The sequence below is a fragment of the Pimephales promelas genome, chromosome 12 (genome assembly GCF_988280905.1).
Source record: "Pimephales promelas chromosome 12, fPimPro1.hap1.1, whole genome shotgun sequence".
NCBI lineage: Eukaryota > Metazoa > Chordata > Actinopteri > Cypriniformes > Leuciscidae > Pimephales > Pimephales promelas.
Window position 1 is genome coordinate 33398938 of NC_142780.1, and position 17065 is coordinate 33416002.

The 17065-nt window shown below is 35.7% G+C and overlaps 2 protein-coding genes across 5 annotated transcripts; one reads left to right on the plus strand and one right to left on the minus strand.

The window, feature by feature from the left end:
* Positions 1-1649: 1649 nt before the first annotated feature.
* Positions 1650-11757, plus strand: azin1a (antizyme inhibitor 1a). Of its 2 annotated transcripts, none has more exons than XM_039660946.2 (12): positions 1650-1852; positions 4335-4456; positions 4821-5012; positions 5102-5275; positions 5449-5621; positions 6689-6823; positions 7871-7952; positions 8136-8210; positions 8300-8465; positions 9702-9820; positions 10346-10560; positions 10641-11757. In XM_039660946.2, exons 3-12 carry the CDS (start codon positions 4905-4907, stop codon positions 10753-10755), a joined length of 1362 nt encoding a protein of 453 aa, XP_039516880.1. In that variant the 5' UTR covers positions 1650-1852; positions 4335-4456; positions 4821-4904; the 3' UTR covers positions 10756-11757. The 2 variants fall into 2 exon arrangements, with proteins under 2 accessions (XP_039516880.1, XP_039516879.1); XM_039660945.2 differs by lacking the exon at positions 1650-1852 and adding an exon at positions 2683-2984.
* On the minus strand, positions 11446-16815 carry klf10 (Kruppel like factor 10). 3 transcript variants are annotated; one of them, XM_039660949.2, is made up of 4 exons: positions 16709-16815; positions 16089-16286; positions 14320-14833; positions 11446-12929 (listed from the first exon to the last, which is right to left on the minus strand). In XM_039660949.2, exons 1-4 carry the CDS (start codon positions 16727-16729, stop codon positions 12652-12654), a joined length of 1011 nt encoding a protein of 336 aa, XP_039516883.2. In that variant the 5' UTR covers positions 16730-16815; the 3' UTR covers positions 11446-12651. The 3 variants fall into 3 exon arrangements, with proteins under 3 accessions (XP_039516883.2, XP_039516884.2, XP_039516882.2); XM_039660950.2 differs by having other exon boundaries at positions 16104-16289; XM_039660948.2 differs by having other exon boundaries at positions 16089-16289.
* Positions 16816-17065: the final 250 nt, after the last annotated feature.

Genomic DNA, 17065 nt, shown 5'->3' on the forward strand with positions numbered 1-17065 from the left:
ACCCCACTCTCAGATTGTTGACAGCAAAACGCTCTCAATAACTTTCACTGGGAAATTGCACAGTTTTATTGTTACAAGAAGAAATGTTCTTTGTTTTCTCCTATCAGATTGTGTAGTTTATATTGTATTTGAGGCAGCATTACGAGCCCTTAAAGCTCAGGAGAATTCCTGTTGCTCAAAACCAGTAGTGTTATTGCATATGGCAGGCAAACCACATGTCCTTCCTTCAACAAGCATACAGAGGCAAATTGCTATTATACCAAGAACAATAGTTATCAAACACCGCCGTGTTCTCCAAGATGCTTTAGATGTTATGTTAGATTAGATGCCATGCGCTCATTTATAGTCTAGGGGGAGAAGGCACAAAACTCGGAACTGCTTTTGTGCGCTCCAAAAGAGAAACTTTCACTGACAAGTGTAGCAATCCGAGCGACATTGACGTGAGTAAAACAAACAGAGCTATTGTGAAGCTCAATTGGCTGTTTTAACATTCTGATGAAACTATTTTTGGTAAAGGACTCGGCAGTCGGAGAAAAGGGAACTATGCACACAAATGAGGAATTTCTTTCTGTAACATATTGGCACATCAATGTTTGAGTTGTCGTTTAGAAAAACAACCCAGACGTAAAATACTGTCAGACTGCTAATGTTGGTTGTGTGTGTGTTGCAACTTGCAAATGTTGCTACAATTTATTTCTTTTCAACATCTTATTCTGAAAAAGCAAATGGTTATTCTTTATGTTGCTAAATTAAGAAAAAAATTAATAATAATAATGTAGTGCTGTCAAATCGATTAATCGTGATTAATCACATAACATAAAAGTTTGTATATATATATATATTATATTTTTTATATGTATTATATGTGTGTGTCTGATTGAAAATATTATTTATATAAAATATTCATATTTATATATATATATATAGAAAAAAATATTATTTATATATAAAATATTTATGTATATATTAAGTATTTATGTATAATATAAATTATACATAAATATAAATATTTTATATATAAATAATATTTTTCTTAAATAAACATGCGTGTGTTTTTATATATATATCTATATATCTTTATATATATATATATATATATATATATATATATATATACTCAGTGCATGCACCCATATATATTATGTAAACACAAACTTATTTTGGATGCGATTAATCGCGATTAATCGTTTGACAGCTGTATATATAACTGTATATATAACAAACTTTTATCAAGTTTAATCGATTTGACAGCCCTATTTCTTGCATAATGACACTACAACTGAGTATTTAACTGATAGCTTCATCACAATGCAATGATTTTATTTTATGCCAAATTCTTCATTTGAAAAGTAGTGTACAGTGTTTTTTACATTGATGTTAATACTTTAATGTTACCAAAAAATAAAAGTTATTTACAGTGTTTCAAAAGTGTACTTTCAGAAGTCAACATTTTCATCAAGAAGTCATTATTGATCATTTACCCTGGATAATGTGTTGAATCAGAACTTAGAAATATCTGACCATAAAAACCTTGAGGCACAGAGAGAGAGAGAGAGAGAGAGAGAGAGAGAGAGTGTGTGTGTGTGTAAAGACGCCTCCCTCTATAAACTGTGGATGAAAGTGTTGACACTAGATTCATTTCATCAGAGACATGGACACTGAAACTGCAGCTCATCAATAAAAACAAGATACTGTAGATAGAGGACATTCAGTCCAGACAATAAAACAGAGTACAATAAAGTTAGGATTATTTATTATGTTTTATCCGGAATCACGTAATAAAAGTGCAAAATGGACAATGTTCTGACAGGAATTTTGTACCCAAGATGATGAAGGCTCTTTGGGCATTCAGGTATGAGATGGCACATTTCTTATAGCCTCCTTTTTTTATCAGTATCAATACATTTCATATAAATGTATAATCACCCTGTTAGAAAAAGTTAGAAAAAAATCTAACTGGTCAATATTAGAAGGTACTGTATATAGCATATGCTTTTATATTCAATATAATATGCAATATTATTGAATGCATACTATGAAGTTATGAAAAATAGTTCAAATATGAAAAGTTCATTATGCACATTCTATCATTTTACAACTGTTCACCACAGATTCTGTTTGTTATTGTTTATTCTTGTTTGCGTATACACTTAATGTGCTTTAGTGTGTGGAGAGCATCAATAATCAATAATTAAAGTGCAGTTTCAATATACTTCAATTGTTGCATGATTGAGGATTTCTTCTATATATTCTGAACTGTTTAAATTGTGACGTACTGGTTGCTGTTGCACCGTTGCCTCCCTTCATGTGATTTGTGTAATAGGCTAATTTAAACGTAAAATATGTATATATATATATTTTTTTTTTTTTGGAAACCAGTAATATTTTAGTGTACTTGTAGCATCTGCAGATAAATATACGTTTGTTGTTTATTTGTGACTGGCTGTCTGCATATTATCCCTTACTCTTTTCAGCATATAGATGGTCTTAAAGCGCAAAGAAAAGCTACAAAACTCCTGTTTTTGGATTTCTTGGAGTCTGTCAGAATCCCGCTCCGTTCACTCACTTCATAAAATAATTTAAACAAAAACCCCGCCCCTTTCACAACTGTTCTTCCTCTTCACTCACGTCATTATGTTATTCAAACAGAAGCTCCACCCCCTTCTTACGCAATGCCCGCCTCTTTCATTTGCTTTACCGCCTAATTAACATAACAGCCCCGCCTCCTTACTCCCTTCACCACTTCATTCAAGCTCTAGCCCCGCCTCCTTCACGCGCTTCATCCCTCAGTCCGACATCATTCAACGGCTTTAGCTAACGTTAAACGTGCTCCACCGTCCACACGGCCCGCTGCTCACTGTATTCGACAGATATATGGCTCAAAACATTAGCGTTATCTCTCGTATCGGTGCTTTTGTTACTTTGTGAAAATTCCGCCCAAAAGGAAAAAACGGTTCACCTCAAATGCTCTCGAATTCTCCCATGTAAGTAGCTCTGGGTTTCATAAGCTAACATGTGTCTGCTAGCCTCTTCTTGTATGTAACGTTATTTGACTAAGACAGGTGAAGTTGTTTATAAACGCCTAACTGTTTTCAGTCTGAATTAACGCGTCACGTTACAACTTTTTTAATATAAATAACGTAACGTTACGCGGTAACGTTAGCTGCTAGATGGCTAATAGACGGTTAGCAATGAAAAAGCCTTTAGTTTTAAGCCTTATCGCGTGATATCTTCTGGTGAATAATCACAAGTAAACACTAATGGTGTCATTATTATTGTATTTTTAATAAACCATATAGATTTCGCTAATAGTTTGACAGGCATATGAGTAAGTTAACGTTTTGTATTAAATCGGCGAAAAATACTTGTCGAATTGGCGCCTCGTTCATTTCCGGATGTCTTATTTTGATGGTCGTCGTATTCATTTCATGATTTATATGTATTTATTGTATTGATTTTATATTATATGTGTTGATTGAACGTCAGCTAACCTTCTGGCAAGGTTCTCTCAAAGTCATGAACAAACGTTATTCCAGGGCTATTAATATAATGTTGATTCAAAGTTGGTTTTTATTCATGTTCTCAAAACTTTAGCACAAAAATGTAATTTTTTACTTCACCATCAAACGTTTTTCTTGAAAATTGCATCTGTATACAAAAACAACATTTCACTTGGACCTTTAATGTTGTTGTCTTTTAATGTTACAAGTTTCAAAACGTCCAGAATAACATAAAAAATAACATTCTCATAATGTTTACAAAATGATACAAATGTTTTTCAAAACGTTTTAATAACTTAATGGGAATATAATTTTTGTTACCTGGGAATCGTCTTTATTTTATTGTGTTTTTATTATTCTCCTCCACCATACAGCTTATAAACGTCTGTACATATTTTTCACTCCTGTCATAATCCTAATTAAAGGGTTAGTTCACCCAAAAATGAAAATGATCCCATAGTTTACTTGCCCTCAAGCCATCCTAGGTGTATATTACTTTTTTCCTTCAGCCAAATAGTCAGTTATGTTAAAAAATATCCTGACTCTTCCAAGCTTAATAATGGGAGTGAATGGTACCTTGTTTTTTGAAGCCCAAAAAAAGTGTATCCGTCCATCAAAATTACCACTCCAGGGGGTTATATCCTTCTGAGTCTGAAGCGAAGCCATGTGTTTTTGTTAGAAAAATTTTATCCATTATTTTGATATTTTTTTATTGTTTGTTTTCTGCATGTGATTATCTGTCAAAAAATAATTAAATGAATTCCTACTTTATATGTACTGTACTATAAAGCTCTATTTTGACATTTCTCTTTTACAATTATTTTTTTCTTGCAGGTGTTCGTGAACTACGAGAACAGCTTAGGGACTTCTGTCTACCGTGAGAAGTTTGATTTCAACGCGGAGCCTCCTTGGGATCCTAGCTGATAGCTGGAGAGGTCGCCCTCTGACCTGTCCCTGTACGTTCACATTGCTGGTGTTTTACCATAACTTGCATATGCTTCAAGTGCAACAGGAGGTTCTGATTTTGGTCATACTGCCCACAATTCAGTCAACTGTTTTTAGACCTGCTTTGTGAATAGATTGCCAGGGTCAATGGAAGTCAGTGGCTCTTCCGATCGATGTCCACTGCAGGAGTCTTTCTGCTTTGGTGTCAAACATGATATTGTGACATTGAAAGTGTCAAAGCCAATTTTACAGTTTATATAACAGCAAATAAAAAGCTGCAGTTCACAGTTGCGGTCCCTGAGCACCAAGTCATTGTTCAACACATTGATGCTAGATGTTCATTAAGACTATTTTTTGTCTGTCTTGTTTTTGCAGTGGATATCGCTAGGACCCAAGAGCTCTGAGGGGTTCTCATAAATAGGTGACCTGCTTTATGCCAGTCTGAACATCAGATTACGGATGAGCATGAAGGGAACTCTGGATGAACTCCACTATTCTGTTGAGCTGCTGGAAGAAAGCGCAGCTCTCAGAGATGTGATCGATAAACATATTCATGATCAAACACTTGTAAGTATAGTATACCATTCTGCTGTGTTGTCATTTCATTTATTGTGCCTTATTTTGTATTGAGCATGATGTATGTTGGTCTTCTTTAGGCACAGAAGAGTGCATTTTTTGTTGCCGACCTTGGAGTGATTGTGCGGCAGCAAATTCGCTGGAGAACTAAAATGGACCAGATTCGGCCTTTCTACACGGTCAAGAGCAACAGCTGCCCTGTGGTTGTTGAAATCCTGGCTGCTCTTGGAACAGGCTTTGTTTGTTCAAACAAGGTGAACATAAAGTATAAAAAGTCTCATATCTCGATAAAACTAGACTCCTTAGTCTCCTAAAATAAGTCTCTCTTTTTTATGTGTCAGTTTGAAAGCTATTTTTAATATGTATTAATACTTTTAAAAATAAAATCTAACCTTCATCTGTTGTGTCTTCTGTGCTTGTCTCTCAGCATGAGCTAGACTTGGTGAAGGTCTTTGGCGTCCCGTCTCAGGACATCATTCTCGGTGGCACATGTAAACAGCTTTCCCATATCAAATACTCAGCCAAACATAACATCCCCCTCCTGGTTTGCGATAATGAGGTGGAGTTGAGGAAGATCGCACGCTGCCATCCCAAAGCAAAGTGAGTTGACTTGAGTTGTCGCTATGCAAACATTTGCAGTAAATTGTCACGATTCTCAGACAATATTCGTGCAGTGTAAATATTTAGGCACCTCATGAGTCACGATCCGATTCTGGTAATCATTATCTGATTTTAAAACTATTCATTTACGTTTATTTTTTTCCCATCCACTGCTTAGTTTTGAGGTTTTGTTCTATTTGGCTTTTCACAATGTGTCATTTCAGAGTAAAGAAAAGAAAACATCCAAAATGCACTTTTAAATGTTTATTTTATTGCGCTTTATTTACTTGCATCTGTAGAGTTCAATGACAATAAGTATCTTCAAAGCGGTGAGTTTTTTTTCTTGTGTCAGAAATCCCCACTTCAGCAGCTTTACATACACCAAACTTTTCTGAGGTTTTATTATTTTATTAAGGGATTATAGGGGATATTAAGGGGTTTGTTCTAAATATATAATTTGCCTGATTTATAGAACATTTAATTCTGAAAAAAAAATTTTAGGGGAAAACATTCTTGCTGTTGACGTAATTGGTAACTATTGACGTGCTGGTAATTTTTGATTTATGGAAGAGATCCAAAATTCTTTTACTCTAAAGTATCAACAAAATTAAACCATTTTCATCCTGGCTTTATCCAATGTTCAAATTTCTGTTCTTGAAACTAATTAGTGCATGTTTAATAAAAAAATGTCTCATTTGCATATTTAAACATTTTAGAAAACCTGTTGTACAATAAGTTACTTTTTACTCTGTTTATCTGTGGTATCTTTCCTACTGATTTTACATATAATAACAAAATACAATTAAAAAATAAATGCAATAATTATGTTAAGAATTATTAGCAAATTATTTATAGCTTTAAACCATACAAGTTAAAAAGGGGAATTACAAGCTGTGGAGAAAAAGTGCATTCCAGAAAATGACTGAGAGGGATTTTTCTCAGCATTATTGGTGTTTACATATTTCTGGTGATACAGTAGACAGCCTCAAGTCTAATAGGCTACTTTCACAGTAATGCGCAGGGTTTTTTAGCACTAACCTTCATCTTGAACTTGTTCACTTCCACAGGGTGTTACTGCTGTTGACATCAGAGAGCTGTTGTGAGAGAGAGGAGACGGCCATACCGTTCGGTTCCACGCTGAAGGACTGCAGACATCTGCTGGAGTGTGCCAGAGAGCTCAGCCTGCACGTTACCGGAGTCAAGTGAGTGTCTTCAGCCCCTAAAAAAGGGACGAGGTGATGGGAAAAAATATGGGCGGTATATCGAGTTTGTACATGTCGATATATTTCTATATAAACTGTATAGGATTAGGCAATACCATTCATATGGATTATATAGTAGTTTGATATTATGAGCGCATCTGAAAAATAGCGCAGAAAGTTTATAATCCAATGCTTTATATTAAGGGCTTCTGAATAACTCATAAGATGTAATTAACACGTCGTTTAATGCAGCATGCTCTGACAGATAGGCTGCTTGTGCCGTTTAATGTGTTGGAGATGTGGTGTTTTCCTCTGTGTGTAAATTATATTTCAGATTTATCTGTTAAAGTCATGCAAATGTTTCCATTTTGCTCTCATTAGTTGAGCCAAGATGCCAAACAATGTATAATATACATTTTGCTAAAATATTTGCTTTTGGATATTAGAAGTACAGTATGTTACAGTAAATCACCACTAGAGGTCACTTATTCAAAACAATAACATAGGCGTAGCTTTATGTTGCCATGAATGTGTGGCTGTGGACGCCAAAAAGCATATAGCATAACCTTTAGTACGAACTATGTTTATAGGACAACATTGGGCAGGATGTGAATTTTGACTTTTTTATTTTTAATAAATAGACAAAAATGTGGGTCTTTTTGTAATCAGTGTAGAAAATTCAGATATATATTGCCAATGAGCCAAAAAAAACAACATTTTGCTCAGTCCACTTGCATGCCATGTGATGTGACCATTAACTGACAGCATGAACATGCTAATTATTATATAAGTATTTACTTATTCACAAGGGGTGCTTAAAGAACATATTTGAAGTCTCTGGGGTTTGGATGATAAAAAAGTTTGAGAACTCTTGCATTAGATATTAAAGAAAGTGTGTAAACGAATGACCATAGAGCTTTTCTCAGAACCAACTTCGTTTTTCACTTGGACCAGCTCTGAGTCATGCAGTGATGCCAAGGGCATTTATAAAGGAAGGAAATGAGGTAGGTTTTGATTTCATGCTGTTGGTTTATGCTTTGCTCACAGATTCAACATTCCCAGTTGTTGTCAGGATGCACAAGCGTTCTCTCATGCTGTGTCTGATGCCCGCTGTGTCTTTGATATGGGGGTGAGTCAACGCTCATGAAGTCATGGATCAAATTTTGATTTGATTGTTCCTTTTGTGCCCTGAGTTTCCCTACTGAATCATGAGGGAATGATCTCTATTGATCTAAATGTCACTTTCGCTGCAGACTGCACAAGTATTTATTTCCCCTATTGTAATGTGTGTTATAAATGACTTTGATCTTAGGAGGAGCTAGGCTTTGAGATGAATATTCTGGACATTGGAGCTGGCTTTGATGGAAGTGAAGCACAGTTAGACAAGGTAATGTATTCTGCTTTAAATTTGTAAGATCTTTTGTTGCATTCATGAATGTTTTTCCCCTCAGCTTCTAATGTTGTTTTTGTGTGCAGGTTCACCAGGCGCTTAAACCCATGCTGGACATGTATTTTCCTCCCTCGACCAGCTTGTCGATCATCGCCGAACCCGGAGCTTATTATGTGTCATCTGCTTTCACGCTGGCCGTGAATATAATCGCTAAGGAAACAGTGGCTCGGGATTGCATCGGCCAACCACACAGTGAGTACTAGTCAATGTTCATGTCAGATATTCATGATATATTGTGGCTTTTATTTTGATGGGGATAAATTGACAAATGTTGGATTAGAGCCCGACCGATAAAGGATTTTGAAGGCCAATACCGATACAAATATTTTTGGGTTTTAAAATCCGATATTCCGATATATCGGCCGATATTTTATTTATTTATTTTTTTAAACTGGACATGATAGTCACAAATTTTGTCATGCTTATTTGAGTTAAGAGAACTGATGGTGATGTTCTTTTAATTGTTATTCAAGCAATGTATGTATCGTGCCCAACTCAACGAGTGTTGCCAACAGGAACGTGTAGAGTGCCCTCTGGTGGATAAACTATACAACTCCAACACTCATGACATGGTTCAAGCGTGTTTCGTCCGTTTTTATTTTATTTTTGAAATATTCATTTATCGGCCGCTATAACTGCCGATACCGATAGTTTGGAAAATGCCTAATATCGGCCGATAATATCGGTCTTGCTCTATATTGGATCATCAAAAACATACGCAAATACATGGTAACTGTTTATTTTACAGTGTTAGATATGTTAAATGTGCACTTGTATCAGAATGGTTAATGCGTTTTATGTATGCAACATGGTCCATGCGTTGGTTAATGCGTTAACCGTTGGTTTATGGTTAATGCGTTCTCTACGTCAGACGCATTACTGTAATCAAAAAGATTAGCCTTTGGCTTGACAAAATTATCAAACAGTTAATAACGTGTTGCTAATGTTACACAAACCATCTTCCCATTCACCATTTCAGAGTCAGACAGCGGCCTTCGAAAAATCAGCATCCTTACAAACGCTTAGAAAAACGTAGAACGTCAGTGGAGAAAGGCATATAGTCCTCATCATACATCATAACATTGTAAGGGTCATCATATACAACTATATTGCTGAATTTACCATATTTTTTCCCTGGGATTACCTGGCTTTGAAGCACTTTATAGCAGTTAATGATATGCTAAAGCCTACCCATCGACAGGATTGGTTAAAGCATGTTTGTCACGTCGAGAACAGGCGATTTCAAACTGTGTTTTTGAGACGGTTTTTGGTTCACTGCAGTTTTAAAGAGAAAATACTCAGCAATGGTGTTGACTTATGAATTTGGATATGGTTTGTCTTAAAACATATTAAAACCACCACAGAGGGACTTTTAATATGTCTAATGGGTAATGCCTTGATCATCAGGTGTTTATTAAACTCTTTCAGAACTACTGTCAGCAAACGATGAGCCAGAGTTTCTCTACTACATGAATGATGGCGTTTATGGGTCGTTTGCCAATAAGCTGCTGTGTGAAGATTCAATATCAATGCCTTCGCCACACAAGGTAAATGTTTTTCAGGTTTTTCTAAAGAATGTGACATTGCATATGACTAATGCATAAACATGTAAATTTCGATGCATGGAAAAAACCCATTTCAGAATACATTTCATACTTCAGTAAACATTTTTTGTGGCGGTGTGGTTTTTTTTTTTTTTTTTTTTTTTTTTTTTTGAACATCCTCCTTTGTCACTGACCCAATCACAGGCCATTATTTATATATAAGTTCAGATGCAGAAGCCTCTAAGTGCCATTTGAAATTTTCTTCTAGAATGATCATTTTTATCAAACTTGTATATCTAAGTTCAGTAATTTCACTTAAATGGCAATGATAATTACCTATTAATTGTTATTTAAGTGAAATTACTGAACTTAATTATACAAGCTTGATAAAAAATCATCATTAAAGAAGAAAATTTCAAATGGCCTTTAGAGGCTTTTGCATCTGAACTCTTCATATATATATATAATTATATATATATATATTGTTGTGGTTAAAGCTGACATAATGATAATGTGCTGTTTTCCCAGGAGATGAGCGCAGACGAGCCGCTGTTCTCCTGCAGTCTGTGGGGTCCGTCTGCTGATGATCTGGATCAGGTGGTGGAGCGATGTCTGCTTCCCGAGCTCAGCGTAGGAGACTGGCTGCTTTTCAGCAACGCAGGGGCCAACAGTCTGGGGGCCGCCTTCACCAACAGAGATGAACACAAACCGCTCGTCTTCTACAGCATCTCCAAATACGACTGGTATGGAGTGAATGTTTGTGTCTTGGTTTCAAAGCTGGTGCGTTAGTGGTGATTTTTAATCAAATAGTTTTTCTTTGCAGGCAAGAGATTCGTAATTGTGGCGTCAGTTTGGACACGGGGATGAAGAACTTCTCTCTTGGACCATGTTGCCTGCGATCATGTATGTCTGAGGCAGCCATTTCTACCCCTGCTTAACAAAAAGCCACTTATTAATGTCATCGTTTTGTAAAGATTGACTTTAAGCGCTTAAGAACCTGAACTCTTCTCAATAGCTTCTACCAGAGCTGAAGAAGTGTTATTGACCAGAACAACTTCATAGCCATCGGAACTGATGGATATACAGCAAATAGTTATGGTTAGCTTTAACAAATGGGCCATTTAGCGTTTACAGATTTACTTCATTTTAAGTTTTACAAATATATATATATATATATATATATATACACACATTGCATACATTTCCTCTAAGTGAATCAATCATGAACCCAAAAGGGGAAGTTATTTATTAAACCTCGAGTCTAGTTTCATGACATCATCAGATGCTTTTCAAGAAATGTTCACTTGTTTTTGTTATTTGTATTAATAATATGATGTTTTAAACTGGATAATTGTGATCTTCGTCCTATTTGAACTGTTGCAGTAATAGTGCAGCAGATGTAATGGAAACTTTGTAAATTGTTGTGACACACCCAGAAAGCACATGGTGCAAGAATGCCAAGTGTCTTGTACAGTTGTATATATTTGTATGTGTTGCATTGCTGTGACGAGCAAGTTATTGCATTTTAAGGAAAGAAGATGTGTGCTGTAAGGAATTCATAGTGTTATGTAGATGTGATATTGCACAAAATTGAAATTACATAGCTAGAAGGATCTTTTGGGTCTGAGTTATAGCTTTTCTAAACTATAGTCTACGAGCTTCAGCTCGGATTTTAAGCATCATCTCCTCCGCATTACATGTGTTCTGTCCCGAACGTCTCAGAAAGTGTTGAAGATGGTTGGAGTAAGTGGTGCTGGTTGAAATGAGAGGAAGCGGTGTTGCTCTTTACTTGCAAGTGCTGTGGTGTCTTACCCTCTTTTGTCAACCGATGAAAAGGAATTTGATATGTGAAATGTGTTTTAGTTTTCAGTATAGACTGTTTTGTGTTTACAGCATTTACCATGTACAGATTTGCTGTCAATAAAATGGCATTAAGTGGCCTTGTTGCATCATTTTATGTTTCCTTTACTGTAAAAAGTTCACTTCTGAGCAAATAGCTAGAAACTTCATTTAGATCATCTGCTTTTGTACGCTTCAGGGTTACATCTTTAGCACCGTCTTTTACCAAATCCGGTTTCAGCACAAATGAGATTGAATTGGCATTTTCGTCATACTACTGAAAAAATAATGTTTTAAAAAAGGCTTTTTTGGTTTATTTCTATTTTGCAAAAAAAAAAAACAATTCAACTTCATGGCAGTACATTTAAATGTGAGCAAATAAAAGTAACACTTTTTATTAAGTAAATGCATTGCCTGAAACTACATTTGTTGCCATGTTTAATCGTTGTTAATAAAAATACAACTGTTTATTGTTTGTTCATGTTGGCCCAATGCTTTACAAGTATGCAATGTAGTTAACAAAGTGTTACTAATCAATATTCAATATTCTCTTGCGGCCATATTTCTAGTAACAAAAAGCAGGCATGTGAATAAATTGCATTGGTTAAGACAAAAGATCTAAAAGTTTTTAAACAATATTTGAATGATTTCTGAAGGATCATGTAAAACTGAAGACTGGAGTAACGATGCTGAAAATTCAGCTTTGACCACTGTAATAAGTTTAAAATATATTCACATAGAAAACACCGGTATTTTAAATTGAAATTCAACATTTCAAAGTATTACTGTATTTTTGAACAAATAAATGCAGCATTGGTGGGCAGAAGAAACTTCTTTCAAAAGCATAAAAATAATTGTAATTATTCCAAATTTGAATGGTAGTGTGTGTGTGTGTATATATATATATATATATATTTATATATATAAAATAAAAGATTTTTAAAAAAAGAAAATAGTAAGATGGATGCACAAGGACGTCTCCTTGTGTGGGTCTGTCAGCTCTCAGTCTTGGGAGCCAGAGGCTGCAGGGTTCGACCGAGACTGGTGATGTTGTTAAGATGGCACACCTCCTGCTGCCACACTGGCGCTCTCTTGGCTGTTAGATGGCGGCGTGTGTGTTTTGCCAGGTGATCGCTGCGCACAAAGCGACTGTGGCATACGGGGCAGGCGAAGCGCTTCTCTCCCGTGTGTATGCGGCGATGACGTGAAAGTTCATCAGATCTGGCAAAACGCTTCAAGCAGCCGTCCCAGCAGCACCTGAACGGCTTCTCACCTGCAGGACAAGACATGTACAGGTAACACAACTTTGAGGATGTTACTTTGCCAATTGAGAAACACTGATCTAAATCATGCAAGCATATACATATATATTTGGCAAGCCGTTTTAGCTTTTATTCATTTCCAGGATTATTGATATCAACAATTGTATTTTCACTAGTGAAATGTCACCATAGGTTGTCATTCAAAACCAATTGTTGATATCAAGAATTGATTTCTTACTAGTTGAAATTCCAATTTCACATATCAGAAATACAATTATTACTAGTTAAAACCTTTATTTTTGATATCAAGAATTCAAATGTTACTAGTTGAAATGTATATCCTTGATATACACAATTGAATTGCTACTAGTAACAATGTTCATTTTTTTGATATCAATAATTCAATTTTTACTAGTGAGTGACAATGTTAATTACTGATATCATGAATGTGATTGTTACTAGTAAGGAAGCCATTTTAGATATCTGAAATAATATTGATATCAGAAATACATTTTCAGATATCAAAAATTATCATTTTTACTAGTACCAAATGCCAATTGAATTGTTGACATCAAGAATAGACATTTGAGAATTTAATTATTGATATCAGGAATTCACATTTTTACTAGTAACAATGTAATGATATCAAAAATGATATTTCTACTAGTAAAAAATCAATTCTTGATATCAACAATTTATTTTGAATGGCAGTCTATGGTGGCATTTCACTAGTGAAAATACAATTACAGATATCAACAATTAAATTGATGATATAAAAAATGTAATTGTTGATATCAAGAATTCATAACCTGGAAATGAATAAAAGCTAAAACGGCTTGTCATAATATGTACACACACACACACACACATATATATATATATATATATATATATATATATATATAGGCTTAAATGTAAGATATAAATTTTTTTATGTATATGTATTGCATATAAAATTGAAGTATGACTGACAGATCTCGTTAAGTTTGTTAAAACTCTGTATCGCAAACTTTTGTAAATATGACTAAATACATACAGTATTGTCCAAAAGTGATGTCCGGATTTTCATTTTATTTTAAATATGAGGGAACAGTAAAAGCCTAAACTTGGACTCTGAAAAAACAAACAAACATATAAACACAAAAAGCGTACATTGACTACAACATAATCAATTATTAATATTTCATTGGTTCTCTCTTGTTTATGGTCGGCACAATTTGGCATGTTTCATTCCGTTATCACAAATAAAGCACCGACTCCATGCACAACTATGCATAATGCTTACAAAATTGTTTATAATATTTAATTAAAGGGTGAAGAAGGCTCAGATTTTCTAGGCCGGACATCACTTATGGCCACTACTGAAATTGAATTAAGTGCTGAAGAAGTGTCATTCTCTACCTGTGTGTGTCCTCAGGTGTGCCTTCAGGTGGGAGCTTTTGAAGTATGTTTTCCCACAGTGCGGGTGAGTGCAGACGTAGTCGCGAGTCCGTGCCGGAGCGGATTCAGATGCGGGTCTGTTTGTGGATGAGTTGTGGACAGGAGCGGGAGCGATGGCGGGAAACTTCAAACCACATGATGGTGTTTGTTTAGGGGGCAGAATGACCACGACTGAACCTTTGGCCATCAGACCGCCCACAAAAACCACAGACGCTTGACAAACGTTTGCAAAAGATTGAGAGAGTGGAAGCGTCTGGAAGACTGAAACTGATGGCATGCTTCCAGAAGGAGAACCGGACACCATTGCAGCAGGGGCTGATGGGGGATCAGATCTGAGAGGCTGGAGGTTTACTGCCGAGTCACTGGCGCTTTGACTCGTGTGGCGGATCACACTGATGGCTTGAGATCTGGTGACCCCTGACCCCTGGTGTTGGTCACAGTCTGGACTGTACGGTGGAGTCATGCACGACACGGCCTGAAATAAAACAACAACCAACTCATGAATGTTTCTTGACATTTGTGCAAAAGGCCATGGTCAAGTTATATTATTTTATTATTATAGTGGAACAGTGTTCATATACGCCAATGGAGGAAAAGAAGGAAGAAATGTGGTGCTGGACATGTTTCGATGAATTTGATGAAAACAAAACGTCTTCATGCCTTAAAATTAGAGCCAGACCGATATATCGGCAGACCGATATTATCGGCCGATATTAGGCATTTTCCAAACTATCGGTATCGGCAGTTATAATGGCCGATAAATGAATATTTTTAAAAATAAAATAAAAACGGACGGAACACGCTTGAACCATGTCATGAGTGTTGGAGTTGTATAGTTTGTCCACCAGAGGGCACTCTACACATCCCTGTTGGCAACACTCGTTGAGTTGGTCACGATACATACATTGCTTGAATAACAATTAAAAGAACATCCCCATCAGTTCTCTTAACTCAAATAAGCATGACAAAATTAATGTAATAAAAAAAATAAATTAATTAATTAATAAAATATCGGCCGATATATCGGAATATCGGATTTTAAAACCCAAAAATATTTGTATCGGTATCGGCCTTCAAAATCCTTTATCGGTCGGGCTCTACTTAAAATAGCTTGAATGTGACTCGACAGCCTTGAATATGCAAATGAGCCCCGCCTCCACTCACTCACAGCACCTCAGAGATCCACTCGTTGACGATCAAACGTTAATCTGGGGTGCGTTTCCCGAAAGCATCGTTAGCCAACTAGGGTCGCAAGTTCCGTCGTTGCCAACAGAGTTCAATGGAAATTGCGATCAACTTGCGACCATAGTTGGCTAACGATGCTTTCGGGAAACGCACCCCTGAATGGTTACAAGGTCGTTTGTGATGTCAGAAAAATCAGCGATTTCAAACCGTGTTTTTGAGACTGTATTTTTTTCACTGCAATTTTAAGGACAAAATACTCAGCAATACTGTCGACTTATGAATTTGCACATGCTATTCTTAAAGCGTATTACATACACCACATATAAGCATTAAACATTAAAAGCTTAATTTTCACCAAAGTGGGACTTTAAAATCAATGTAGTTTTGTTTTATTTTTTATTATATATGTATATAAATGCAAAACAAAAATAAACATATTTACATTACAGTAATGAGTTGGAGATTTGCATAAGATTTTAGAGAATACTTTTTTTTGTGTGTGATACTGTGTTGAAATATGACCTGGATCTGTCTGTGAGCTTCACCTCTGTGTCACTCACAAAGGACGACTGGTGGAAATCAGCAGCGACTGAACACACTGAATCCTCACAAGCATCAGAGGAAGGGGTTAAGGGCCGAAATTTCCTCTTCTGGACATTCCCGGACTCCCAGTCGATGTTCATGGATATCAGGGCCTCCACAGCTTCTGAATGCCTCCTGTCGGTGTCTGTGCATGTCACACGCTGCTAGATGTGAAAGTACGCGGATATGGAATATAATGATATGGAAGAGATTATCATTTCTCCCCGAAATTGGCAATTTGCATAACTTAACTTCACAAAGTAGCTAAAATTTAATACTTTAAAAAGTTCTTATATTCTTTTATTATTATTCTTAATAATAATGTTTTATTTTTAATACTTTTTTTTAAAAAAAAATCAAGGTAGTTTTATTAATAAAATAAAATATTTTCATATCAATTCCCATCAATGTACATAATTTTCTAATGGCTTTTATTGTAAAATAGCATTTAATACATGAAATAAATATCATAGAAATCAAACAAAAAGAAAGCATAAATGTCTGCATCTCAGGCAAGTGTGAAGTTAAACAGATTATTGATTAATTGCAGAAAAAATTAAAATTCTTAAACATGTTTACTTACAATTTCAGATAGTGATGACATACTGATGTTGTATTATATCTCTCGTTTATTATTGTGACTGAACCCCAATGTCTCATTATGATTCTGTCACCGTTTCTTGAGTTTAGATTCATTCACATAATCATTTCAGAAAACCGAGCTCGGGGCCGTGTGGGCGTGGTTTCATCTCCAGCCAATCATCGTCAAAGGTGTGCTGAGCGTTAGCCAATGAGGAGAGAGTGTCGGAGCGTGATCAGTGTGTGATCCACGCAGTGTGTGCGGGTGATACACAGACGGTCAGCTGTTCGTCCAGATATACAAACTGATATATCCCTGCTGGACCTGATTCATATTACTCTCGTGTTTAATTCACGCTTA

What these genes read in the sequence shown, in the direction of transcription:
- azin1a (XM_039660946.2), top strand. Translation starts at nt 4,905, where the DNA reads ATGAGCATGAAGGGAACTCTGGATGAACTCCACTATTCTGTTGAGCTG. An exon ending in CGCTGCCATCCCAAAGCAAA is followed by an intron (nt 5,622 to 6,688) that starts GTGAGTTGACTT and finishes TCACTTCCACAG; the next exon opens with GGTGTTACTGCTGTTGACAT. An exon ending in CAATGCCTTCGCCACACAAG is followed by an intron (nt 9,821 to 10,345) that starts GTAAATGTTTTT and finishes CTGTTTTCCCAG; the next exon opens with GAGATGAGCGCAGACGAGCC.
- klf10 (XM_039660948.2), bottom strand. Translation starts at nt 16,729, where the DNA reads ATGTCATCACTATCTGAAATT. An exon ending in TGTCATCACTATCTGAAATT is followed by an intron (nt 16,290 to 16,708) that starts GTAAGTAAACAT and finishes TTTCACATCTAG; the next exon opens with CAGCGTGTGACATGCACAGA. An exon ending in ACACCTGAGGACACACACAG is followed by an intron (nt 12,930 to 14,319) that starts GTAGAGAATGAC and finishes CTTGTCCTGCAG; the next exon opens with GTGAGAAGCCGTTCAGGTGC.